The following is a 27,972-nucleotide window of genomic DNA, read 5'->3' as shown; positions in this document are numbered from 1 at the left end:
AGGAAGCTACCTGTACTGAACTCAGAAGATGAATGTTTATTTCAAATTAAACTAAACGTACTTCAACTCCATTCAAGGCATCAAGGATTTACATGTCAGTTGCTGAATCTAATTGGTTTCCGTCAGGAACAAGGTGTGTCTCCCTGATTACAAACATAACTACTAAATATTCCACTGATCACTGCAGGTGAATTAACCAAACAGCCCAGTTGAGCTGCATGCACACTTCTTTATCACTGTTAATGTTCATAACATGAGACATAAGTGAAGACACACTTTGCAAGCAGATAAGAACTGTTTTAAGAGAAGTGTGTGTGGTCTTAAATTTCTCGATGTTGAATCATACATGTTAAGTTGCATGTAATTTCATGTTTTGTTTTGGGTTTTTTTTTTTTTTTTCCATTCTGTGTGGCCCACCTACTGCAGGCAAGTCGTGTAATTAATTATGCTGCCCCAAAAATAGAAAAGCATGGTGGGGTTTCAGTATGTTTGAGCAAACTTTTGAAAATAATAATAGTTAATGAGCCAATTAACTAAACAAACTACCTGACTGTTCTTTTGTAAACAAGCATGTTATATTCTTCCAAGGAAAACACCTTTATGAAAATCTGCTGCTCATTAAGCAGGCATGATTATCAGAACAAAGTTGGTAATTAGTTATTTTAATGTTAATAAGCAGTAATTAAGGAAGCAGACAAAGGTTTGTACCAGTCTGTTCAGTTTAGTCAGTTTGCCATCAGCAAACCTGTTTATCGCACAAAGCAAACCAGCAAATCCATCTTCTATTTTCATTTATTAGGGGTTTTAAAACAGCATTGCAATTGCAGATTTATACTATAATGCTTAATATATTCATATAAATTACAGATGCTTATATTTTTCTGAATGAGGTTTTTTTGACTAATATGTAGTTTTATGTTAACTGGTATAAATCTGACAAATTACAAATAATTGGCACCAAACAAAGCTGAACGACATATATATCATACATGATCTTTAAAAATATTTAATAACATATCCTAGTAAATTATTTTAGAGCTGTGAAATATGAACAGATTATTTTTCCCTTTGAAAAAGTTAAGGTCATAAAGAAAATGTAGAAATGTATTAAAAAGGTTAGTTTGATAACACTGCATGCATAGATACGCTTCGGAGGTGTAAACAATTTTAGCTCATTCAAAGTAAGAAATTGTGAACGTTTTCTCTTGAAATTTTAAAAAATGACAGTGTAATTATCAACAATATGTTTTGGCAAAATTATATGATTGATGTAGCTGAAAGCTTCCTGCATAAATCCACTAAAAACTGCTTAAAGACTTTTTCTTCCCAAAATTCAAAGCACAACAATAAATACAACTTATAGATTCTGTTAAATGCACCTTTGTCACGACTAAGCCCTCATTCACTCAAAAGCGTCAGGCTTTTCATCAGATAAGTCATCTTTTCAGGCGTACGTCCAATGCACACGATCAGATCGTGTCATTTATTTAAGCTGCTGCAGGCAGCAGGTGGGCTTGGGTTCAGGCTCAGTCCAGTTCTGTTGTCCAGATGTTTATCAGCTCATGAACTGCGTGTAGCCCTCTGCACCTGTTACTATGACATCCATCCAAATCCTCATGGCCTCCGGGGACGGGGCCACCATGTAGTAAAGACGGTCATGAGTTTTCACACAGAAGGTCAAAGATGGATTGGGGCTCTGGAGGACCACAAGAAAAGAAGTGGACATTTATACTTTTTTATTCGGAACCAAAAGTCAGAAAGCTGGACCTGTTGAATTGTTTCACCTCAGACACTGTATTAACACTAAAATATACAAAATATAACAGCTTAAACATAATCCAACAGAAACACTTCATTTTTGTTAAGATAATAAGTTATTTGTTTAAATAAAAAAAGAAAAAAAAATCAAGGGAAAAAGGTTTGTTTTATTTTAATTCAATTAAGAATTTGATTCTGCTCAGAAATGTCTGACAATGTTTCCAGAATATTTATGGGAAACTGCTAGGATTTATTTTATCTGAGAAAAAGTATCTATTTTAACACACCAATCCTAACATTTAGAATATATTTTATTTCCATCAGGGATTTGGACATCTTTAAACAATTCTTTAATGAAACCAAGTGGAATGAAAAGCATTTTGGAATTAATCTTGTTCCAGTTTGTCCCACACAGTCAATTGAAGAAATGATAAATTATGATAATGATCTATGCAAAACGCACACAACTGAATTGTGTAGAAAAAAAAAAAAAAGTGCTTACCTTTGCAGCACTGCGTAGGTGATCATAGTAAACCTCTTCAATCGCTTGGAAGTAAATGAGCCCTTTCAGTTTTGTCTCATGCTTGTCTGAGAGATAAAAAAAAAAAAAAAAGAAAATAAATATATTAAGACACATTACATTACATCTTGTAGTACTGATGCAAGACCTCTGCCAGCCCGAACACCAGACAGGGTGATCAGCCGGTGATGGGATACATGGATAATGGTCTGACAGTATTAGTGTTTGATTTTTAGAAACTTTCTCACAAAACAAAACAAAAGAGTACGTAAAGAGCAATATATAGAAGCAAAATGAGGTAAAAAAAAAAAAATCCTTTTACCCTCAGAATGGGCATTGACAAGGGACGGATGATAATCAAATTATTTGTAAGTTATTTAAACTTAGACTGATATAAAAGTGAATTTTCACAATGTGACTTTTACGAAAAACTTTATTCAGGAGAAAATGATTAAATAAACATGATCTGTTTTACTTTATCTGATTTTGTTATGTCTTCTTAAACTGATTACTTTTGTTCATCATTTCTTTCAATTCACATTGGATTATAATTCTTTCAATGGTTTGAAATCTTACAAAGAGGTCAGATTCTTCATCATTTTAAGACATATTTTTTTGTTCCTTTCTGTTAACAATTGACTAAATATAATTTTTTGAGCCAAGAACTGCCCCATCAGATCAATTCAGTAGTAAAAACTGTAGAAAGAATAGATTTTTTTTCCCCCATATTTTTCCAGAGTTAATTCCTCATCTTGTAGGAAAACTAAAAAAGAGAGAAAAAGCAAACTTTAGTTTAGGCGAAGAGGTCAGATACAAAATTAAAGGGGGGCGGGGGGGGAGGCATAAAATATTTTCCCAGCAACAAATGATCCATGAATAGGTATGAGCAGAACTGTATCAAAGAAAGTTAATTAAAAGTGCAAGTCTATTTCAAGCCATGCCTGAAGTCTTTACCATCCTATTAATCTGACTTGTTTTCCTCAGTTGTACTTTCTGGATTGTCTGCATTTTCTTTTACTTTGTAGCCCTTTGGCTGCTGGCAAGAATCAGAATTTTTGTAAATCTTTAAAAGAAACCCTGCTTTTGAATATCACATTTGATCTTCTTGCTAAAAAAAAAAAAAAAAAAAAAAAAAAAAGGAGCTTAAAGCAGGTTAGACCTTTTGACCAGTCTCACCACCCCCAGGATGTCTCTTTACAGACGCGTCATGGTGAGGAGTTTAGTAGTTATCTCACTGAAACTTGAGGGCGAAACTTAACAGATTCAGTAGCTGAGCTGACAGGTTTTTTGTAGTTTAGGGCTAAACTACAGGCACGTAAAAAGTGAAGACGAATTTCACAAATTTCTTCAGATAAATTTTGCTTTAAGACTTTTTGAATGCCAGCCTTGTTCAAATAAACAGTGGTCTTTTTTTCTTTTAGTCTCCTCCATGCAGAGTGAAGCGCCCAGCAGAGAAACAAACACCCACCGACAATTAACAGCAATCTTCTGAAACGTGTCCCACACTTTTTCTTGCTTTCCCTTTTCCAAAAGTCAAATCTGCTTAGTAATGAGATAAATGTTTTTGAAATGTGAGTTTCGTGTTATTAGTCACGAACAAGCCAGGAGCTAGCCTCCTCCCCAAGAAAAACACATCTAGAGAAAGTATTGCATCTTATTTCATCACCATCATCACCATCATCTTCGTCAGGAGTGAGGGGGTGAAAAGGCTAGGGGAGTGAGTGGAGAGAGGAGCAAAAAGGAACAGGATGTCAGAAATGAAAATTTACTCAGATCCTATTTTGAACTTGATTGTAAGTTAATGTTTCAAAACAAGCTTGTGAATAATTCAGAAAACTGCTCTCATTCTGCCGTCTGACTGACATAAATAACAGGCCATGACACAATGAGCAAAACTCGACTTTTGAACCGTTAAATTATCGTCAACAGAGATTGAAAGGAATCTATAGTAAGAGTGATGGCTGCTAAATGAATCATGGTGCAGGCCTGATTCTGCAGAAAGTTCACAGGTGAGATGGATTTATTCTGACCTATCCTATAAAAAAAAGCCTGAAGATAAAGCACAACGCGATCTTTTAGTAGAGATTTAAAAAAATGCTCAAATTCAAAGTAATTCAATTAAACTTCTACAATGTGAAGACTTGATGCCGAGGATGCAGAGTTTTGTTCAGCTGGAACTTTTCGGCACCAAAGGCATGAGGAAGGGCAGACTATGTACAACATGTTCAGCCACTTTCTTGTAAACACCTTCACATCAAAGACAAATGTTCTTGTGTTTAAAAAAAAAAAACAAAAAACCAAGCCTCCTTCACCAGAGGCTTGGTTTTTAATCGTTTCTTCTGAGGAAAGCATCCAAGCAGTCATTGTTGTTAAAATATCCCACAGCTGCAGAAGCAAAGGAGTCACTCATTCAAAACCTCGCAGTGGAACGAGGAAAAGTTTAAAAAAAAAAAAAAAAAAAAAAAAAAGTTTAGTAAATAACAGGAAAGGAACTGAGAAATGAAAACTCTTGGTGTAGTCACCAGTCCGTACAGTTTTGTTCGTGTTGAGCTGAAGCTCACATGTTTCCACTGAGGCTGGTGGCAACAGAAACAGCGACTTGGAGAGTTGTTCTCCTGAGAAATATCCTGTTTCAAATGTCTTTATTTTCAGCGGCGTGAAGAATGGAGAGCTGTTCGGTGTTTTTTTTTTTTTTTAAACATGAAAACTAATGTAGCGTTAAATGTGTACTGTTTCTTTTCACTCTCACGCTGTTGATGTGTGAGATTATGTTCTATCTGGAGTCTCAACACGTCCCTTTTTTCTTACTGCATCCTGTAAGCAAGATGTGTAGTTGTAAGCAAGGGCGAGTAGACAAAGTAATATCAACAGGGATTTAAGTTCAGAATATAATGTTTTTGTTTATTTGTTTTAGCTGTTTCCTGAAGCTTTTAAATTGATGCAATTGCTTTGTTCCCATCCTCTATTCTGTCTTGTATATTTCCACCTGTACCTCATCAGATCTGTGTGAAAATGGTTTTGTGTCCCTTTTCTTTACAAGTTTGTTTTCCAGCCTGTTGCTTCTATATGCTTGTGGGTTCTTTTGTTTGGATCATGTTTAATCATGCGTTGTGCTACACCATGCAGGTTGTTTCACTGAGCCTGCAGCAGTGACGACAGTCTGTCAGTCTGTTTTTCAGCAGAATAACTGGAAAAAGTCATTAAATGTGTACAACCTACTTCACAAAAGAAGATTTTAAGCATTATTTTCACACCACAGTCTTGCTCTGTTTTATTAGTGCCTGGATGTTTGTTGGTTTGTTTTTTTTTTTTTTTTTTTTCTTTTTATACTGATCTCATTTCACACCTTCAGTGAAACATGTTTCATACTATTTTTATGATGAGATGGAAATATTTAAAGCATAAAAACTTTAAAAGTTGACTGAACAAACTCTGAAAAAAGCTTGGAATGATTACGCTAAATGAACTTTTTGTGTAGGTGTTTGTTTTTCCTTTTTTTTAATTGACAAATTTTGTATATGTTGTGGAGGGATATAATGTCATGGATATGAGACAGATATATGACTTCTTCTCAGATCTCTTAAATAAATTAGGCATTGTTAATTAACAAGCAGGTTGTGTTAGCAAACAAAAAAAATGCCATCATCCTTCCTCACCCACGTAATAACAGAAGTTCCTCTTCATACGGTCAAAAACGAACCAGCGTTTCTTCCACGACTTAATTTTACCACCCATCTTCACCAAGTGGCCTTTGCACATTTTTTCTGTGAGGATGACGAAGGGGCAGGTCTCTATACTGTGGCCGGATGACTCCACATGGGCACGGAGGTCAAACTCCTCTTTCCGGTTCGGAAGGTAGCGTGTCATTGGACGGGCCTGTGTTTTAAAAAAAAAAAAAAAAAGAAAAAATTCTGATATTGCCTTAATAATAATTTCTGTCAGGGTGAAACCTTTTTTTTATTAAAATGGAAACGTTTAGAAGATTTTTCTTATTTTTCTGAAGTCAAAAAGGGCAACACTATGGAAGAGTGGTTAGAACAGTCTAAAACGTCCATATTATATTCAATAATAATTCTAAATCAGCTGTAGGTCCAAATACTGGCTGGTATAGCTGTATGAGATACTTCAGTGTACAATGTTTTTTATTTTCGGAGTTGATAGCTGACAGAGAGCTCTTAAGTTTTCAGGATCAGGCAGGAATTCTGACTATTTCTAATCTACTCAGACTGCAGCTACTAGAACTTTTGAAGCAAACAATTAAGCATTTCCTATAGTGCTCGGACTGCTGCAAAATTACATGACCTTCTGCAAAAAATTAAATTAATCTGATAAATGATGTGATTCAGTTGTGATATGTTGTCAAAATTCAAAATGGATAGTGTTTGGGAGAAAAGCCATGAATGTTTTAGAACTAAGCTGTCATAAATGGGGAAAAATTGACTCATCTCCTGTCTCCTGTCTCAGAACAGGTATGTTAAGTGTGCGTCCCACACCAGAGTTCCTTCCTGCTTTATCAAACTGGGATCAGTGACTGCTTCTAAAACATCATCTACTATTAAGTCTTTTATAAATGTAACTTTCCTTTAAGAAATCGGCCTTTTCTTAAGCACCAGCACGGGACTGTGGTGGTGATATTTCTGAGTCAAAGCTGTGAAAATAACAAGAAAATCTACTTGCTGTCATATTTGAGCATCATGATACTGATAGTGTCAACTATTAGACTCCTTAACTGATGCTACCTGAAGCTTTTTGCTGTCTGTACTTATCCTGGGGGTTTCACTATCTGTTAACATTACCTGTTTACGGTTTGGTGGTGGACTTAGTTTAGTTGAGCAAAAAAAAAAAAAACTCTTCTGAGCTGAGCTGCTGCCAACTATCTGCGGGCCTATCACGGCACATTACACTACGTTTATAATCAACAACAGGCTGATCTGTTTGCATTTCTTAATTGCCATATTTGTTCATAATCCCAGATGCTGGTTAACAGAATCAGCCATGATTGAAGTGTATTATAAATAATGTGTAGTTTGTTTTTCTTGTAACACCCCTGTGTTTTTTTTTTCTTCTCCACTCTCTCCCTTTTTCCATCATTCTCTTGCCCTCTCTCTCTGCTTTGGCAATTTTGATCTTCCTTACACCCAGCCTCTCTTTAGTGTCTTGTGTCTCATCCTCCCCCTCCAAAGTCTCCTTCCCCTGCCTTCCCTCCCTCCTCTCCCCTTTATTCTTCCCACTGCTCATCTCCTCCTGCTGTTCCACTGACCTGAGAGAAGTGTTTCTCTCTCATCTTCACCTCCTCCTCCACTAGCCTTCGCCTGTGGGCCGTTTCGTCCTGAAGCCTCCTCTCGGCCTCCTCCCGCCTCCTCCGCTCCTCCTCCAACATCTGCCGCCGAGCCTGCACCTCCCTCTCCTGGGAGCGTAGGGACAGGAGAAAGAGGAACAGATGGAACAGAAGAAAAAATAATGTGGAAAAGGGAGACAGGGAAATACGTTAATGGTAGGCAAATATTGCAATACAAAGTAAATGACTGTCAGAAGAGGCACAGGAGGATTCAGGTCCCAATCCAGGGTTTTGTAAAATATATCCCTTTAGTCTGTGTGTAGAGGTTAAGCTTTGCTGATGTAAAATGATCCTTTGTGGCTTTCAGATACTTACTCGTGGGTCTGCTTTGCCTCAATATGAAGAAATAATTCAAAGATAAACAAAATATTTTACAACTTTATTTCACCACACCTGAAACACACAGTCCACTTTGATTCCTTCCATAGTTTAGATCTTTAGAACAGGAAAACACAAGATTTGTGCTGCAACTCAAATTTAGTTTGTCTACTCTTACTGAAACTTGAATTTATGGCAATTATAAGATTACATTTCTATTGTTTTAATAAATCTTGAGTAGAAATGTTGATTTCAGCCCCACTTTATTGTATAAATTTGTTTCACTTCATTATTTAATGAGCATGCATTTGCTATGCCATGATGATTTACACACGAAAGTGTTTTTATTATTAAAAACTACCCTTCCTTTTTGCAGTAAAGTACTTTCAAAGGTTTCCACAGCACAATTATGACCATGATAATTTATAATAAATATTTTCTTAGTTTTATTTAATTCAATTATGACACAATAATCGCTTTGGCAGCATCAGTGGATTTCATGTTCACTGCTGTAAACAGCAAATACAAAACATTTCTGCCTAATTTATCAGCTAAAAAAATGTAATACAAAACAATGCCAAATTTCAATATTTGAAAAGCCCTAAATTATAATTATCCCATCCTATATATTTTAGTTGATTAATGACTCCAGTAACTGGTCAGTTGTGTAACTGTTTTGTAAAGGAGACAAGGGGGTGAGATACTGATGCCGGCTTGTGTTGAGGACGAAGATTTGCACGTTGCAACTCTGAAGCAGTGAAATCAGGAACTCACTCTATTCTCAATCAGTCTGGCTTTCTCCTGCTGCGCTTCTTTCAGCATCTTCTCCATCTCTTCTACCCTTTGGGCCTCTAACCCGCAGGCACTACAACACACAAAGGCAAAGGATCATCGATTACACAGCTATATGACAAGGATGGATGATAAGGGTGAACAAACATTCCTGGAAACCAAAGACTGAAAACAGCAGGAGAGCAAGAGAGACACGGGTTCTTCATTAACAACAGTAAACTTGACTTCAAAACTTGAATGGGTTGGCATGGCAACAGCTAGTGTAATCACGTGAACAGGCATGTAGCAAAACATGTTGTCACAGGAACAAAGCACAGTGACCTTTCTTCTAAGAGAAGGGGCAGACTTGGGTGTTCCCATGGAAACAGAGCCAACTGCTCGTTTTCCAGTCTCTCACCTTTCTGGGGTACAGGCAGAGTTGCCGGTGGAGACGCTGGTCTCCATGCTGTCTGAGCTCTCCAGGCTGAGGGTGTCATATGCCTGGTTGCCACTTGATGGCGACTGATGATGCAGGATGGAGTGATGAACTGTGGGAGTTGGATCTGTGGAAGCAAAGAGGGAGCAGGGTCAGTTGTTGCAGACTTACACTGCCCTCTAGTGATCGTGTCAAATCATTGTTCTCAGTACGTTAAACACATGAGTGATACAGATCAGCCACAACATTACACTGACAGCTGAAGTGAAAATCATCTATCCTCTCATTACATTGCAATGAAATATTGAAACCTCCTGTTATTTATTCTGAGGTTTCTGTGACACAGCATCACTGACCTAAACATTGTTACAGACAAGCGCCTCCCCTTTACAATGGCAACAAAGCCTTTTACCAGCAGCCGCCACCGAATCAGGATAATGGGGAATTGTATCATACAAAATACTCAAGAGCATAATAAATAGCCCAATGTAGTCATTGGACCCATTATTCCTTTGAGAGAACACAGCCAATCCACGCAGGACCCAACCCACAACCCACAGGGCCCAAAGCTGTCAGCATCCTATTGTTGTACACAACAGGACAGCACCTAGAGATCCTAATACTCTGACAGACCAAAGCTATTTTCGCAGCACAAAGGGTGTGTGTGTGTGTGTGTGTGTGTGTGTGTGTGTGTGTGTGTGTGTGTGTGTGTGTGTGTGTGTGTGTGTGTCATATGGACTTTCTGTTGGAATCCTACAGCGTGATGCATGCATGCGCTGGGACTGAGCGAGTTGAGTACCTTTGCACTGCAGAGTCATCCTAGAGTTCATGTCTAATGGGTTTGGCGTCTCTCTTAGCATCAACTGTAATCCCTAAAAAAAAGACACAAAAACATCATGCAATGCACAACTGCCAAGACCTGATTATAGTTCAGATGACCAAAACTGACCTTGGTAGGCGCATTTATTTCATGCATAACACCACTGGAGTGTGACAGCACAGCAGTTCTGCTGAAATGACTGCTTAATCCCTGTCCAACCTCGCCATCTGATTTAGACTTTAAAATCTGAGAGAGAGGTATAAAACAAGCATACAAACAAAACACACACATTTATTTATATATATATATATATATATATATATATATATATATATATATATATATATATATATATATATATATATATATATATATATGCAATACTTTTACCCTGAAAATGCATGATGGGTCACCAGCTTTCCCACCTTTATGACCACTAGAGGGCTTCATATTCACAACAATATGGATAACTGAGAGGATTGCCTCAAAACTAAAAGATCTGAAGTGTCGTTACCTGCCCGTGTCTGCGTGCAGAAAAAGACTTTGCAGGCAGCGGTGGAGGACAGGACTGAGGCTCTCCAGCAGCCATGATGTCCTGGTACCAGCGCTCAAGATCAATAGGAGGTAATGCATTCCTACTCAGGTCAGCCTGGCTCTGAGGTGATCAAAAGCATGCAGAGGGGAGGAGGAGAGGGGGAAGAGCGAACCATAGTGCAACAGCTTCAGATAGTTTGGTGAAGATGAACACTGGGCAGTTCTTGTGACATAATCAAGCTAAGATTGCTAAGAAGTTCATAGAAGTTCATTGGATGGTTGCAATGCTGCGATGTAAATATTGTGAAAGTTTAATAACTATAAAAGGCTTCTAGCATGGACAAACCTGTGCAGAAGGAAAGGAGGAAGGACCACATGCAGTGGAGTGGCATGAGAAGGTGGATTCAGATGAGGCAAGTTGGAATGATGGAGTAGAGGAGGAAGAAGGGGCATTTACTCTCTGCATCCCAAAGATCTGGCTTAACTGACTGACTGTGATGTACTCCTTTACACACAGAGGAATGCAACAGAGACATTTTACAGAACAAAGACAGAGCCAAACGTTGAAAAGAGGATTAAGAAAATGCATCATTGGGAGCATTTAAAAGATACTGTTAATTAGCAGATTTTGACTAGGAGCAGAAAAGCTGTGTACCTCACATGGCAGAGCTGGAGAGACAGTGAGGGACAGGCAGTGGAGAGCAGCAGGAGAAGAAGAGTGAGGCTGCATAGAAGCGTTTCCATACATCCTATAGACATCAGACATCCTGAGGTACTCCTGCATCAACAGGCACAACAAAAGAAGGACTACAGACACTCACACTTAGGGTCAGTCAAAAAGTTCATATTCCTTTAGCTTAATGACTGTTAGTAAGAGCTGTCTCTTCTCAGTTTTACCCTCAGACAAATGTAACTGTAGGGAAATCAGATCCTTGTCTGATATAATGCAAGCTTGCAACAAACACATCATGCCTGATTTTACTCTAGAAGCACGGGATGCTCTTTTCCAAACAGGATTTTTTTTTCTCAGATTTACCTCTTGTAGCCTGACAGGACAGAGTTCAGGGGAGGGGATGTGAGAGGAGGAGAAGGAGGCAGAGGAAGGACAAGGGCTATGAGGAGCACCATCCACATAAACAAGGTCAGGTTCGCTGATGTGAAGAAATTCCTGTTCAAAAAGTTCACCTGAGTAAAAAAAAATCCACCTATGCAGTAATTTTTCTCCAGTTCAGACACCACAGGTGGTTGTGATAGAAGGTCTCACATGTACCTGCTCACCTCTTTCATGGACTTTGGGAAGTTTTTCCCTCCTGTCAAGGTGTGGTACCTCTTCTCCAGGGCACACAATCGGTCTTGCTCCTGAGAGGTGGAACCAGAATGGGCATAAGGGTTTTACTCTAAAAGTCAAAGCCACCACTGTGTCTTGCATCAGCATGCACTGTTCCAGTCAGACACTAAGATAAATATCATTATAAAGACAGGCTTGCATTTACCTCTAAGTTGTTTCCTTGAATGTTTGTTGTTATGGAGCAGAATTTTTGCGATAGAAAAAAATGTTGCACATTTTACATATACGTCCATATAAAATGTTAATCTCCTTCCCACTTAAAATATGAATATAGCTGTGCAGAAATGCATCTTGCTATGGTCTTGCTAACTCATTTTATAATCATGATAGCAAGGGTCTTTTGTGCAGCAACTTAAGGGTGGTTTGTTTGTCAGACTCATTGAACTGACCAACAGACTATTCAGCAGAAAAGTCAGAGGAAGTCATTCCAGATCTCAAAAATAGCATTATAGCTTTACATAAATCACAAATGGGCTCTGAGAAATGTCTAAAAATATAAAAGTGAAAGTTATTGGAGATATGATCACTTTGCAAAAGCCCAACAATCCCAAGCTGTTATCTCAGCTGAGATGATGTTGGATACAAATGTTTGGAAAAATGCAATATCACTAAACCACAAGTCTGCTGGAACCAGAGTCACTGACCACAGTCAAGTCAGATTCATATCTCCATGGTCAGATCTTGGAGCCAACCATGAATCAAGTTTCTCAGCCAAAAACAATACCTTAATGCTTAATTTAAGTCTTTATCTGACCATGTGGATACAGTAAAGTTTAAAAAGGAAAGTTCTGTGGTCAAATTAGACAAAATTTGAGTTTTTTTATGATGTCTAGACATAAAGGTAAGATTCAAAACCAAGAGCGCCGTGGTGCAATGGTATCAAACAGACTGACAGACGGAGGACTATTTCAGAGTTGTCATCTTAACCTAGATAAATCAGCTGGACCAGGGATCACCAATCAGATGTGTTCTAGCAGGAACACTTGGAAAACCTGCAGGACACCGGTCCTCGAGGACCAGGGCAGACAGCTAAAATCAGGGCTGACCCAGGCCTTTATGGGGCCCTAACCAGCATTTGATTTGGGGGAACTATAAACACCATATCATCACTGATACTATCACTATCACTGAGCTATTACTGGTTTTTCTTGCAGGTACTGGGATAGGCTCAGTATGACATGATGTGTAAAGGGTCTGATCAACAGATAAAATAATGTTTTGCTTATAATTCATCATATAGTGTAAACTTTTGACCAGTTATTTAAACACAATAAACCTCTTAAAAGAGATTTTATCTCAAGGGACATCACCTTGTGTAACAGCTGCAGAGTCATTGTCTTGTCCTTCATCATTTTCTCACAGTCTTGAGATGCTTGTACCCCGAGCTGTTTCACCTGGGTTTCTAGAGCAGCTATCCTCTCCTGCAAATCCATATGTTTATTGATATTGTGCTAATACAAGGTCATACACTTAAAACTGTTTAATATTACAGGTGAATTCCGACCTTCCTCCTGGCCACACTGCAGTGATACTCAGTTCGTTCTTGGAGAAGCTGTGAGCTCTGAGCTTCTTTCTTCTCCTCCAGGCTGCTCTCCTCCTCCAGCTGGCAAAATTCCAGCTCTTCAAACTGCTTGGTCCCAGACTCCAGAGCTTCAGCTTTCTGTCCACAGACGGATATTTATGCAAGTTATTCACTGTGTATAATCAGTGACAAAGAGAAAAAGGCTTGTAAAGTTGTGCAATGAATTCAGAATAAAATGAACAAAAATATATTAACTAGATTTGTCCATATATTAAGATTAACATATAATTCTACTTTTAATATCTGTTCCTTATAAATATTTCATAACTGTTGTAGATTAATACAGTTTATTCTGGTTTGAGTAAGAATGAAAATCAATTTTACAACCCTGTTTCCAAGAAAACTGGGACACTGTGTGAAACATAAATAAAAATGACAGATTGGCTTTTTTAATACATGTTTAACTAAAAATAAAACAACAAATTTAATTTAAAATCAAAAGTTGTGACCAGAAACAAAAGGCTAATAGTGTAACATGAAATCAGCCAATAACGTCACAGCTCTGCATTTAAAACCAGACACCAATCTGTATTAAAAACTCATGCGGACTCAGTTAAAATAAAAATCTTAACAAATTCAGAGACAAAATAGAAGAAATCTCTTGAGATATCATTCATCAGGACAGCATGGCTGTACTTAAATAAGTTTAGGAGATGAACTAAACAGCCCACAGTTCAAATCTGTGTCTGAAAACATCCAATACCCTGTTAAACAGACATGCCACGAATAAGGTCGGAGAATACGTTGCAACGTAGCTGTAAGTCTACGACAAACATGAATGCTGAAACATTTCACACACAAAAAGTTCCCAAATACCAGTAGTTTCTTAAGATTAGATGATGCAACAAATATATAAACACGCTTAAAATGTGTTGCATATTTAAAATTCAAGTACCATACATACATGACATACATTTTACATTCTATGTTTTGTTTTTTCTCAGTATTTTGCAAACCATTGACTTTTTACCTTTTAAACTTATTTCTTTTTTTGTACTTTTTTAAAATTTTATTTTACATTTTTCACAGAGTCCTATCTTCTTCAGAACAGGGGTTGTAAAGGGATGGTTTTAAAAGAGCGCCTCAGAGAAGATGTCCAGGTTAGTAAAGACAGTTTTGCTATTTTATATGTAAAACTCATTAAAAGTCAATGGACATATGAAATGTCTGCACTTCTTCTCGTTCAAAACAGTTAAGTGGATGAAGGGGATTGGAATCATAGCTGGTAAAATTAAAAGAAAAAAATTTTTAAAAAGGAGCATGCAAAATTTTAGAGCAGAGCTGTTAATGACATTATTAATTGTTACTAATCACTACTAAAGTCATCAAGCCGTCATACAGAGGGAACAGAAATAACCTCTCAGACTAAAACTGCTGTGCTGGGGTATCACCTGAAAGTCTGCTACATAGGTACAAATGACACTGCCATGATCAATGTTTATGTGAAGGATTGCAACAGCAGAAAACGGAGAAATTTATTGCACCGTCAGCAGTTTTCTGAATGGTTCTTTAAAACAAAGTCAGTGTTGCGTCTGCAGCTCTCTCTGTGCAGACCATACAGTACGGTAGTGTTCAGTATATTATAACTCACTGTTACCAGCCAGTGGGCTGTGTGAGGAACACTGACCCTGCTGAGCTGCTCCTCTAACTGTTCCCTTAGAGACAAGGGGCACTTATGGAGCTGCCTCTTCAGCTCATTGTACTCATTCCTCTGCTTTTCCAGGACCCTCCGCTCAGCCGACACATTAGCCCTGCCCTATAAACACACAGAAACACACAAGCGCACACAGTTGTGCCCACATTCAGACCCACATACCACACAATGGGAAAAAAAAATCATGGACTGCTAAAATCCATGCAGTCAAGATAATAATCTGTTAGAAACGTATTAGAGAAGGCAGAGATTAGATTTGCAAAGAAATTAGGGAGTGCAAGGCTTCATGCGTTTGGCAGTGTAAGTGAGACAGGGAGGAAAACAAACTTTCAATATCTAGGTATTTGTAGTTTTTAGTTGTTTTGGTAAGATTTGCCTGCATAATCCTGTTGTTTTTGTGTTTTAAACACAGCGACAGTTAACACTTTGGAGAGAAAAAAGGTTGTGCTTTGTAATTCAGTTTGTAAATGAATAAATAAGCGCTGCAAGTCAGCTGTGATCCGAGAATCAGCCCACACTGAAAATCTAGACTGTCCATTTAGAGAAGAGTAAGCTTCATGTGTTCAACCATCATTTACATGCAGTGGCTGTTGGTAAACGGACAGTTTTAGCTGCCTTGCATTGCTCACCTTGTCTTTCTTTTGCTGGGTGGTGACGTTCAGCTGACTGAGTCTGAGCTGCAGCTGAGAGATGATTTCATTTTCAGCCTCCACCTGCTCCTGCTCTGCCCGCCTCTCTGCCTGCAACAGGGCTTGCTCCATCTCCACCTAAAGACAAATGCAGTGTCACTCTGTGCAAACTAACAAATGCTACAAAGCTAATAAATACTTAAGCTTGCACTCTTTGCAAGCCAAAGTAGCCTCTGTTTGTCTCTGATCACGCAAATTGTAGTGCCACATATTTTATCAGCGAACATGAACTTCTGTGGATGTTTGTTTGCCGACCTCCTGTTTGGTCTCTTGTAGCTGCTGCTCCAGTTCACCAACTTTGTGCTGTAAGTCATCAACCCGGGCCAAGATCCTGCTCCTCTCCTCCTCCAGGTAAACCTGCTCCTGTCCAGCAAACAGCTCTTCACACTGAGTGCAGATTTATAGTTTTTATTCAAATAATGACTAAATGCAGGACATCCTTCTCTCTGTTTTCACAACGTATGTACACAAATGCAAAGTATATTTTACCTCTTGATGTGTGCTCTCTGTACTGCTAGACTCCTCTCTCTGGATTTCTTCATCGTTGTCTCCCACCCGTTGGGCTCTGTCTGTACCCTGAAGAAACAACCCTCCTCCTGCATTTGAGCAGACCCCCTTTAAATCCCCCAGTAGATCATTCTTCATCAGCTCCACAGCATTTTCCTCCTGATTATACTCTGCACACAAATTCATGATGGTCTCCAGTCTTTGTCGCTCCTAGAAAACAGATGTAAGACATGAACGTGTTGCCTGCTATTCCAGATCATATTGCAGATTAGTTACAATTGTCCTTGGGTGACATTGTCCCATTTAGGCAGCTGCTACTGGTGCGGAACAGCTGCAACCTGGTAGTAGTACGTCTTTCAGGAGGGGCTTCGTCGTAAAGCCTGACATAGCTGGAGTTGTGTATGAAAACAGTATCTGACAGACAGTAAAAAAGAATAAATATAACACACTGGCCTGTTTTGTTGGCTGTCTGACAGTATTTAGGTGTAGAACAGTCATCACTGGTTTATTAGAGATGCTTTAGTTTAGATGTTCTGTTTCTCTTTAACTGTATTCTTTGACACATTACGTTGTTCTCGCTTGTGGTTGTCTTGTTGTCTGTCATTATACCAAACAATGGGAAATCTACTTTCTCTGACCAAAATAATGTGGAATTAGTCATTCTAAGTCTGAAAATAATTAAAGTCCGGTGATACTAGGACTAACTGTCTTATGTTGGTCTTGCTGCAGTTAGTATTAATTATTCAGGCTGTTACACATCATTTCAACATCCAGTTTTAGATGTGTTTAGTCATAAAAGTTGGAAGATGTTTTAATTTGCATACATTAAAGCTATCTGACATTGAGTATAAAGCTACAGCTGTCTTTTGTTTCTTTCATTAGGCCAGCTTTGTACATTTTGGTAAAAATTATTTCATGAAATTTATTTAAAAACCATCTTACTGTGACACATGTTCACTACTAGTGTTCAAATAACTTATTTACTAAAAAATTTAAGTGGAACATTAATAATTTTTTAAGTCTATCATGCTAGGTGCAACTTCAGTGAAAGTACATTAGCATGCTAATTTACTTAAAGCATTAAAGCAAAATAGTTTTGATCTACAAAATAAGCAATGCCACAGATCTATCTGTGAGCAGAATGTTAATTATGTAGCTGCGGAAGGGTATTTTTATACTGAGACACCAAGCACGGGACTTGCACATATGTGCTGAGCTACTTTCTGACAATGAAGCTAACCAGCTGACCTTTGCTTTAAATTCAGAAGATTCGAGAATGATGTTAATCTTCTGGTCTGATCCTTTAAAGAAGTAGTTACATGACAACTCTTGCAAACACAGAGAAATGTGTTTTAGAAACCAGAAGTTTTGTCTACCGCTAGAGGAAAATATGCTACAATTAGCATCTCTATCACAACCCTTCCTGTCTAGTTTTGCCCTTTACTTTTGCAAAAAAAATAAAGGGCGGCAAAGGTTTTAACAGTGTACAAAGTAAGTTTTTGTTTTTTTGAAAGAACAGTATTGCATGTCTGTTCCAACTATGCCAAGTGTGCCAAAAAGAGCATTTATCCTAGTAAGAGGAAATCCTCTCTTTGTCTCAATGCAGGTCTAGAACTCCAAGGCTCAAGACTCCCAGGATTTACAAAGAAAAAAAACACTGAATGACCCCAAAACTGATTTAGCACTTGCCAGAAGGTTTGTAATCATATGCACAAGGCTTCGCACCCTAAACCACAGTTTGAGCAGGAACAATAGGATGCAATAGCTGCGTGTAAATAACAACCTTCATCTTTTATCATTAGCTTCTTTACTGAGATACAGTGATCCATTTCACTCTAATTAAATTAAGTCATCGTTTTGTTTTGGGGTTTTTTGGGGTTTTTTTTAGATATTTTTTCCTGGTCAGTTATTTTGGGCAAAGCTAACATTTTATTGACCTTTGAGTATTGTAAAATGAAATCTGACACGTTGTGTGTAAATTAAAGATATAAAGTAAAGATAAAAAGTTTTGTTTGTTATCTCTGATGCTCCATTGAAGAGTAATTTCCTGTTTGTGCCATGTGGTTTTTTTAAAATTAACTCCCTGCTTTTAGTGGAATAATGGTTTGGTGTGTAATGGATCTGCTAATTCAAAACCAAAACAGATTATGATTCATTTTTTTCGCCTCACAGTGAGAAACATGAAACTCGTTTTTCACACACTACACATCTTCTGAACATTATGACACTAAACGTTTTCAGATTAGTGAGTCAGGAGAAAGTGTGTTTGAGGTCTGTCTGTTTCTCAGCAACTCATTCTTGCTACTACTTCTTAGTTCTTGCAGTACTGCCACAACAAACCTTGTGTCTTTCTTTACCTTTTTGTACCTCAGATACTTAATATATATCAGAGTAGTGTCAGTTGCAGAAATGTCCAGATGACTGCAGTTGTTATCATGTCCGTGATGGACAAGAGGCTGCTTGATACAACGTGTATATAAAATAGTTCATTAAATTCGCATCTTTAACAAGCAAGTTCAGTCACTCAAGACCAAGATTTACAGGTCAATCCAACAAAGCTAACGTTTTTGTGCCTATGATGATCCTTCTCTGGTGTACTGTAAATAATGTTTTGCTTCAGTCAGCAATGAATGCCATTCCAAAATTGAAAAGGAAACGAAGCTTATGGAAGTTTCTAACCATTTTTTTTTTCAAATCAGACACTGATCGACTGCATGGACCACCCACCTCTATGTGGTCGTCTCAGCTGTCAGTATGCAGCATTGGTTGGGGAGGGGGGGGGGCAGAATTGCAGATTGGAGAGTAGTGAGAAAAGAATATGGGTGTTGGACTGAAGATAGATAACGAGAATGGAGTCTATGATATAGTGTGGGAACAAATACGAAGAAACCCTGAGTCAAGCGGAGGCACCTTTGAAAGAAGACGCCATTCATCCATCTGATAAATATAGTGTTGAGCAACAACCAGCCGCGCCCTCAGCACTGGACCTCAAGACGTCTGGAAGAATGTTCAACCCGTGTGTCACTCAGGCCACATGGGCTGACGATGCCAGTAATGTTCTGAGAAGATGAGCCGCTGGATGTGTGCCAGAGGATTTGGATAGGATATCAGAAAGCAGACATGCAGTCTACCGTGCCAGTAAGGATTGCTTCTCCACTTAACTGTGTTTATCTTTTTAAAACCATACTGTCTGCTTAACATGTTGACTTAATTTGTACTGTGAAGTTTTTAAGGCTGAGAAGCAAAACCCAAGAATTATTTTACTTTGTGAAAAAAATAAAAATTGAGTTAAGGTAGCTGTGTGTAACAGCCCCAAGAGACAGTTTCAGATTAAAGTACAAACATTAATCACAGTCAAAATGAAATATTATATACGCACAAAAGGCACATCAGAGCCTTGGATTTACATGTTTTCACATGTGGCTTTTGAGTAGAATTACAAATTAAAATGAAAACCCGTCAAACACTTACTAGTTTCTCCATTTCCTGCTCTCGTAGCCTTTCCTCTCTCTGCCAACGATGGTATTCCAGGAGCTCGTCCTCATTGTCACTGATCTCAGATATGCTGTTTTTGCGTTCCCGGGTGTATGGTTTCATAAGATTCCCTTCCTTGCTGGCAGGTCCCTTCACATTTATACAAGGGGTCTTCCTCTGGCTACGAGGACTAGCAAGTGGAGACATACCAGATACAGAACTCAAGCTTGACATGAATGCACTTCCTGGACCAGGCCTTAACTGCCTGTTTGCTGACTCCTTCTGCAGCCCAGAGAGAGATGGTGAACTCCGTGTATACAGTGTCTTGATAGTCTCTGTTTTTGAAGGAGCTGCAAGCTTGCGGTGGCCCTGGGGGCTTTCTGGAACTCCCTGGGATCCTGAAGTCCCTCGACAGGACATGTAAGGACTTAGAGGAGGAAGTTCACTCAGGCTGCTGGACCCAGTCAGCCTTTGAGGAGCATCTACATGAGAGTGAAGCTGACCCTGCTCTCGCATGGGACTGTGGGATCTCTGCTGCAGGGAGGAACCACTTAAACGAGGACTTGATGGAGCTGTAAGGGGAAACTTGGTGGATTGTTTGTGGCCTGAGTTTTCCATGGCCTGTCCTGATCCCTTGACATGTGGTTTGGGGCTTGATGTGGCTTCTGCCCTCACGTTTCTCAGAGGTTTTGGACTCTCCTGGGACCTCTGACCTCCACTGGTACCACTTACAGGCAGCGAGGCCCGTGGATGAGGGACAGGAACCTGACTGGTGTGAGCCGACCGGGTGGTAATATTCTGAGTCAGAGAAATGCTGCTGCTGTTTACATGAATTGAATTCTCTGCTGCAATGCCGTTTCTCCCATTTAACATGTCTGCAGGAGTTGGCTGAAGAGGCTGTTTACCAAATCCTGATGATGACGATGATGAAGCCTTCAGTACAGATGAATCCTGCAGGTTTTTTGCTATGTTGTTGAGTTTAGCATCTCTGTTGCATGGAAAAGAATCGTAGTTTCCATTAGAGGTGCTGTGGAGGTCTGCAGAAGGGAAACAGAAACACTTGTCCATCAGCATTCCAGGAGAATAATTGAAGAGGACAGTTGTGAAAACACACAAACAAACACAACAAATGGCATCAGTCCTGTGTCATCTTTACTTTGTTGACCTCTACTGGGTCTTAGGTCGGTCATAGGGCAAAAGAAGGAATCCACAAAAAAAAGACAAAAAAAAAACATACTTGTTTGTACATGTTATTGGATTCACACATGCTGTACCTGAGTAATGCAGACTTTAAACGGGGGCGTCTCCCATTGAGCCTATGGTCTCCTGCACGAGCCAAACCTAATGGTCAGGATTCTCCTAAGTGATGTTGTAATCCTACAGAGATCTGGAGCAGCTAAATATAAAGCTGCAGCCGTGTATTTCATTCAAAGCAAATGAAATCAGGGCCTGGTCAGGAAAGAGTGGATAATACACTCCGGGAAGGGTGTGGTGACTCATACTGTTTAAATACTGACAGCCAAAGTAATAAGGTCAAAGAAGAATGAGTTGAAAATATCACAACGAGCACTGGGCAGCACAGAATAATATTACATTACCTTTAAAAGCATTAAAATCAACTAAAAAAAAAAAAGAGATTCGTGGCAAAGCCTCCAACCGTCCCTTAACACAATGAGGTCACCACACTGAGTCAAAATATAGATGAGGTCAATCACAATGTAGGCTGCAGATAATTAGCTCTGAGTGAGCTATTTCTGTTTCCTGTCATGGATAATAAAATCCAACATGTCAATCAAACCTGAAGGTCTCAAAATTAAGACAGAATGTTGTGCTAAATTGAACTATTTTAGTCAGCCAATCAAGATTATTTAGTACTTATTATCTTGAACATTCATCAAGATGTAAGCCTTAAAACTATCTTTAAACAGCCAAGCATCCAAATCATCTTATCTAAACAGCATTTATTATATTTGTTGTAAACCAAGTGGCATCAACTTTTAAAAACCACTGCTTGTTAAGATGATTTCACAATATAGAAGAAGGAATCTAAAGTGTTTTTTTTAATACCAAAAGGATTTGTTTTGCCCTAAATAGCTGCTGAGGAGGCTGTACAGACTTTGTACACACAGCTTCCACAAGAAGCTTATTTGTCACTGGAATTATTTACTTTGAAAATGGATTTGATTAAGTTACACAGCTTTATTGTGTCATCTTTACCAGAGGAAAGTGGTTTTGATGTGTTCAGTCTGAGGCTCCCTCCAGGCAGCATGCTCTTCATCCTTTGAGCCTCCTCTGGGTGATTAAAGCGGAAGTATGCCGACTGACCGAAACACAGCATGCACCCTGTCAGGTGAGAAAAGCGTGTAAATGGAAAGATGTCACTGATGCCTTAGTTATATTAAACTGACTTACAATTACATATTTAAAGAGTGAATGCTACTCATAATAATGGGTATATGGTGAAATACAAAAAGCAGACTTTAGCTGTTGTTGCCTTTCACAAATATGAACTAAAAAGTGACTGAGCCAATCACAAATGTCTGTCACTGATTTAGTCCTGAATGTAGTCCTTTTATATGTATTTGTGGTGTATGTAAAACAAATATAAATAATCCTGTCTAGGTAATACAAAGATAATATTCACTTTTGTTTTTGACTTGTCCTGTAAGAAAGAAGTGAACTTGTGAAGTTAAAACATTTGAAAAAGTGTTATTTTCTAACTTTGTTAATAAGGTTGTCATCTATTCATCCTCCTTAACGGTAAACATAAATAAACTGACAAGTTTAACTTACGTGTGATTAATCAGTAAGTGAAATCCCCTCCTTATGGATTCCCTGCATTTCTGGAGCCTTTCAAGAAATGCTTGATTTATGTCCTGAGAGTTAGGATGAAGTTTTGTTTGCAGTCGTAGAATCTCCACAGGAACTTTGATATTTATCTCATCCTCTAAAGTCCAGAGACCTGCAGCTCTATTCCTTCCAATATGACTAAACCATCTTCCTCCATTTCCAAGTCATTTTATCAAAAGTGTGATTTGAATGATGAAGCAAAGCCTGAGGTATTCTTGTTCAGCAGCTGCTGCCTCTACACACACCAGCGTCAAATGACATTCTGATGTAGCTGCTGGCTTGGATCAGACTGAGGGGGCGGGACTGTTGTGGCTGTGTGTATGTTACTGCAAGAACATGAAACTATTTATTTATTTATTTAGCATTTTAAGTGTGAGCAAAGATTTTGTCAACTTTGCCTACATTGAAGTAATGTAGTGACTGAGTCACTGACACCTGTAATGTTGCTACCTTGTGTAAGGCGATAGGGTTTGGTGATGGGAAGGCCATCTACGGAGCACTGGTTGCCACATGGGTACAAGGTGATGCTTCCAGCCTGGTTTTCTATGTAGCAGTGCTGAGCTGCAATGCCAGGACCCTGCAGGGGGATATCTGTCCCCTCACTGCCCAGTGTGGTTCTCCCTGCAACCAGAAAAAAAACATTTTCTCAGCATCCGTTCCTGAAGAGTTGTGTAAACCTGAATGCCTCCATGAAGTATTCTTAGGTCTGTGGTTCAAAGCCAATACCGACAGGGTCTCGGGGGTCAAGGCTGCGTAGGCGGAGTCTCTAATGTAGATCAGTGAGTGACTGAAAATTGAACAAACAGGTGTTGGTCTTAAGAGATGGGTTTAGTTTGGCATGAAAAGGGGATTTCTGGAAATTAATATGACAATTTTCAGCTATTTACTGTACAAATAAATCATCAGATATATTTCACAATATATATAAAAGCACAAAATACAGTAAAAGACAATCATGGATTATTTCTTTATGTTTAGTAATACAAAGAAGATGAGGAGCAAAGAAAATCCCAGCAGGCTTTTCTCTGGGGCGCCACTTGGCATGCTTTCCCTGCTGTTTCTCTGTGATGTTAATGCTCACTGAAAGACAACTGGTGCCAGCAACTCACAGACAAGGGTGCAGTGGCAACTGTGCTGGGTGAGTAACAACATGATGGTTAGTCGATGATGTGTTGTCAGTTGTTGTCTCTTCATCACTCCTGACAAGTTGTACCACTTAATGAATATTTATCTCATTTTGGATCCTGCTCTTAAAGTAAATACTGTATATCACTTGCTGCTAACAGTTACATACATAACAATAGATTATGCTAAAGAATGTCATCTACTCCACTTTCAAACCTCCTGCCATTATACTCACAGTAATGCTACATAATATACACTGCCAGGCCAAAAAAATGTGTGGGTGACAAACTTTCAGATGGCAACAAATTATTTAACCCCAACTGATGCAATGAGTAGCTTCTAATTTCTTCAACAACAATGTTGAAAGACACATCCCGTGGCTGTGGAAAAGATGTTTAAGAAGGGTCGGATTACTGGGATGCATCAAGCAGAGAAAACATCTAAAGAGATTGAAGAAACTATTTCATTTGGGTAACTGTAGTTACCCAGACGGATTACTAAAACCTGGAAGGATAGTGGACAGCCATCATATTCCAGGAGGAAATGTGGTCAGAAAAAATCATGATTTATTGTGATCCACGATCAATAAATATTTGATTAAATCAAATAAAAGAAAAACAATGTGAAACAATGCAGAAACAATGCAAAAGGAACTCTAGAGTTTGGGACTGAACGATTGTTTAGCCATAAAAGCTTCAATGGGGAGCACAAAGATTGGACTCCTGAGCAATGGAACAAGGTCATGTGGTCTGATGAGTCCAGATTTACCCTGTTTGCAGAGTGATGGCTGTGTTGTGCTTAATAGGTAACTTTTTTGGGGGCCTGGAAGGAAAACCCACATCAAGAGATTTTTAGATCCCATCCCAATATGCCATCAAAACAGCATTAATATACCACTGTAAGTGATTTTCAAGCCCAAGTAGGTGAATGAAATAGTTTGATAAAAGATATTCTCTCATTTGCAGTTTTGAAATCAGTGAGTCTATACTTCATTTTACTTCTTATTAGGAAAATAATTGTTTATGTTTTACCAGACATAGAACTGGCTAATAACCTATACACTTTTACCCAACAATATAGAAACATGATCTTTAAACTGCACAGGCTCTTACCTTCCTGCAGTGGCAGCAAAGTGATGGCTGTGCTCAGACGTCCACTTCCCAGACTGACCAGGTGGGGGCGCTCTGCCTGGACTTTCAAGGATTTGCCTGTTTCTATTAGGTCTAAAGGAGTATTCTATCAAAGCAGAAGGAAAATGTATCATCACCTTATACTTAAACTCATAAATAAAAGAAATGGTCATTATTTTGGTGCACAAGAGAGTTTGTGGTCCTGTAACTGCAAAATAAGCCTAAATCATTATTCTCTCGCTACTGTGCTTGAAGGTTGGAATGAAGTGTTTGAGCTGCTGTGTGTGCTTTTGTCTGGTCATTGTGTTGTGCATTTAGCCATAGATCTCCAAATTTGTCATTCTAATGGTCTTTGTGGAGAGAACACACTCCTGGCAACTCTCACGAACAAACCAGATTTGTCACTGTAAACTTTCTTATTTAACAAGCTGGGGGAGGCCTGTAGAGCCTCAGACTTAGTTGTAAAGGTTTTGTTCGTTTTTGTTGGGTTTTTTTTTCAGTTTCTCTAAACACTGCATGGTCTGACTTTGGGATGTCAGACTTTCACTCCATTTGAAAATATATGTATTGTTTATTTATTGAATTTGTGAATAATCTGTCTCACTGCAGAAAAATGACTCAATGTTGTTTGGAAATGACTTTATTACACCTTCCAGGCTGATGAACAGCATGTTCACGTTTAAAATGCAGAAACCAAAATGCTTCTCCATTTTGGTTGAGTTTGTATTATAACAACTGACAACACTGTGAACTGTGTTGTCTAAGGTTGTATTGTAATATCAGATGAGACGTGGAAAAGTTACTTTTTTTTTCTCCATGAATATAAAATAAAACAAAGACGTAGAAAGTATTTTCCCAGTCATGATGACCGATTTACATCAAATATTAATCCGAGCAAAAAAAAAACCTCTTAAATAGCTCATTTCAAACTAAAGCATCTCGTATGTCATTTGGGGCAAACACCTGCACTCCCATCTGTCCCAAATGCATTTTATGAACTGGGAAATAACTCCGTGTTTGACTGCCATTGAAGATATGAGCCTTATTAAATGGTCATACTTATTTCAAAACACCACAATTAGAGGGGTAAACTTAAAAAAGCAGAATCAAACAGTACCTATGCAACCTTACATTAAACTAAGTGCTAAAAGTGGTTAAACCGAACAGATGAGAGGACTCACATGTGTCTCAATACAGATTAAACACAATAGCACATTCTTTTGATCTTTTATTTTAAGCTGAACTTGCAACTTGCTAAAAATCGTGTTAAAATCAAGTATTTCTCTGTTATGCTAACTCACAGCTGCTGTCAATGAAATCTGTTACTACGGATTTAATTAACATACCAGTTGTACTATTTATAAACATTTGGTGGCTCCTGACACTGAACGAAGTGACTCACCTGTAAGACCTGGTGTGTCTGTCGCTCATGTTCCACCTTATTCCTCTTCATGCGGTCCATGTCAGCAGGATGATCAGAAGCATCCGACACATGTAGATCCTGAAGCACACACACAGTGCATTCGGGCATGAATGGGAGCTTTGGGAATAGTGCCACTAGAGCTGTACTACAATGAGAACAGTGCTTTCCTTAGAAACCCTTCTGCCCCAGTTATAAGCCCATGTGACCAAACCACTATACAGACTAATTGTTTCTCCAGAACTATAGACAAAATGACTGATTTATGCCGTAGCCTAAAAGGATTTTACACTTTAGCAAACGAACAAGCCAGACAAAAGAAACCACATACATTATGTGACTATCATAAATGTGTGTTTTACATATTAGTGGGTGTGCTGGATGGAGCTGTGCAGGTGCCGAACACATCATGGGTCAGATCACTGCTTCCTCCGACTGCAGTGACTCACTGTGACTCATGCAGATCTTTAAAATGCTTGCACTGTCTTCAGACAGATGCTAAACATTATATCCAGCTGTTGACTCATCATGCTCACATAAGACAAGAGGAAAACAACAGCCCACGAGGAAGAGTCATGCCCGACAAAAATCATAGACAGACAGATATGCAGCTCCCAATGACAGAACATATTTTTCTGCTAAAGGCTGGTATTTTTGTCTTTTGCTATCAGTCATCTGTGTAACTCATGAGCAACTGGAGTAGACAAAAAAACCTGATGCCTTGTGTTTTATTTTGTCTACCCAAAGGAAACTTGGACAACTGCAAGTGATTTCTGAATTTGAATTTGCACTGTTGAGAAGAGTTACGTGTCGCCAGAGCCAAGGGTTTTGGCATATTTAGTGATGTGTAGCCTTGGCTTTGGGCAAATTCTTATATTAAAAAAAGAACCAAAAACCATGCATTGCAGTCAGAATCTAAGTTTAGCCTGTGGTGTCTGAGACAACGGGGCGTTCAATTGGCATCTGATGTCACCCCAATTGTGGCTGTTGGGTGAAACCACACATATTTGACAATGCATTGTGTGAGTCTCAGAGGACCCAGTGACACGAAGAACAGACCGTACCCTCTGTTCTGCACTGACACTGGAGCTCTGACGCCTCTTCTGTCAGCCCACTGGCTGTCAACACTGGCCCTCTTTGAGACAAGCACTCAGACACAGAACTGGAGAGTGGGTAGGGTAATGTCTTTCTGTCTGCCTAGCTCTCTCTCTCCCATGCACACATTTGCTCCTGCACCCACAAACCCCAGTGATTTAACGTACACACCCAGGCCAGAACCGTTTTAATGTTTGGAAATGCAGGGCCTTGCACTGTAACCTGTCATTACGGAGGCAGCTATGCCCTTCAGAGTTGCCATGAGCTTCTGAAAATAGATACTGCCAGCTACACAGTCTGGACTGATACTTTTTAAAGACTTCTGCTAGGAGCAAACTTTGACAAACAGAGAAAGATTTCACAGCAAAAAAAGAATAATTAAGTTCAAAAAGAGGTAATTAATGTAGCATAACACAGAATAGTATGAGTGCAGACAACTTTTACTTACTTGTGTGACAAACATGCAGCTCTTACCATCTCTCTACTCTGACAGAGTCCAAACAACAGATAGGTCCATGAGTTTGTCTGAGGATGATTAATTCACAGAGTCGTGTTCACATTATTGTATGTGTCTCGCTCCTTGCTTTTTTCATTCACTCACTG

General features: G+C 38.9%; 1 protein-coding gene across 9 annotated transcripts; it reads right to left on the bottom strand.

Annotated features, from left to right (window-relative positions):
• Nucleotides 1-34: 34 nt before the first annotated feature.
• On the bottom strand, nt 35-27,972 carry phldb1a (pleckstrin homology-like domain, family B, member 1a). Of its 9 annotated transcripts, none has more exons than XM_079247639.1 (25): nt 27,818-27,950; nt 26,257-26,355; nt 24,837-24,960; nt 23,050-23,220; nt 21,967-22,092; nt 19,747-20,786; nt 16,258-16,485; nt 16,024-16,131; nt 15,709-15,846; nt 15,053-15,181; nt 13,348-13,503; nt 13,154-13,264; nt 11,774-11,854; nt 11,532-11,663; nt 11,151-11,273; nt 10,842-11,000; nt 10,476-10,616; nt 10,091-10,207; nt 9,941-10,013; nt 9,124-9,268; nt 8,709-8,799; nt 7,539-7,685; nt 5,935-6,154; nt 2,261-2,346; nt 35-1,696 (listed from the first exon to the last, which is right to left on the bottom strand). In XM_079247639.1, the coding sequence occupies exons 1-25, from the start codon at nt 27,830-27,832 to the stop codon at nt 1,556-1,558; spliced, it is 4,101 nt and encodes a 1,366-aa protein (XP_079103765.1). In that variant the 5' UTR covers nt 27,833-27,950; the 3' UTR covers nt 35-1,555. The 9 variants fall into 9 exon arrangements, 8 of the variants coding, with proteins under 8 accessions (XP_079103765.1, XP_079103764.1, XP_079103763.1 ...); XM_079247638.1 differs by having other exon boundaries at nt 36-1,696; nt 16,024-16,155; nt 27,844-27,972; XM_079247637.1 differs by having other exon boundaries at nt 36-1,696; nt 16,024-16,155.

The sequence above is a fragment of the Telmatherina bonti genome (assembly GCF_933228915.1).
Source record: "Telmatherina bonti genome assembly, chromosome: 10".
Classification (NCBI taxonomy): Eukaryota; Metazoa; Chordata; class Actinopteri; order Atheriniformes; family Telmatherinidae; genus Telmatherina; species Telmatherina bonti.
The sequence above is the reverse complement of the archived record's forward strand: the minus strand, read 5'-3'. Positions and strand labels throughout refer to the sequence as shown.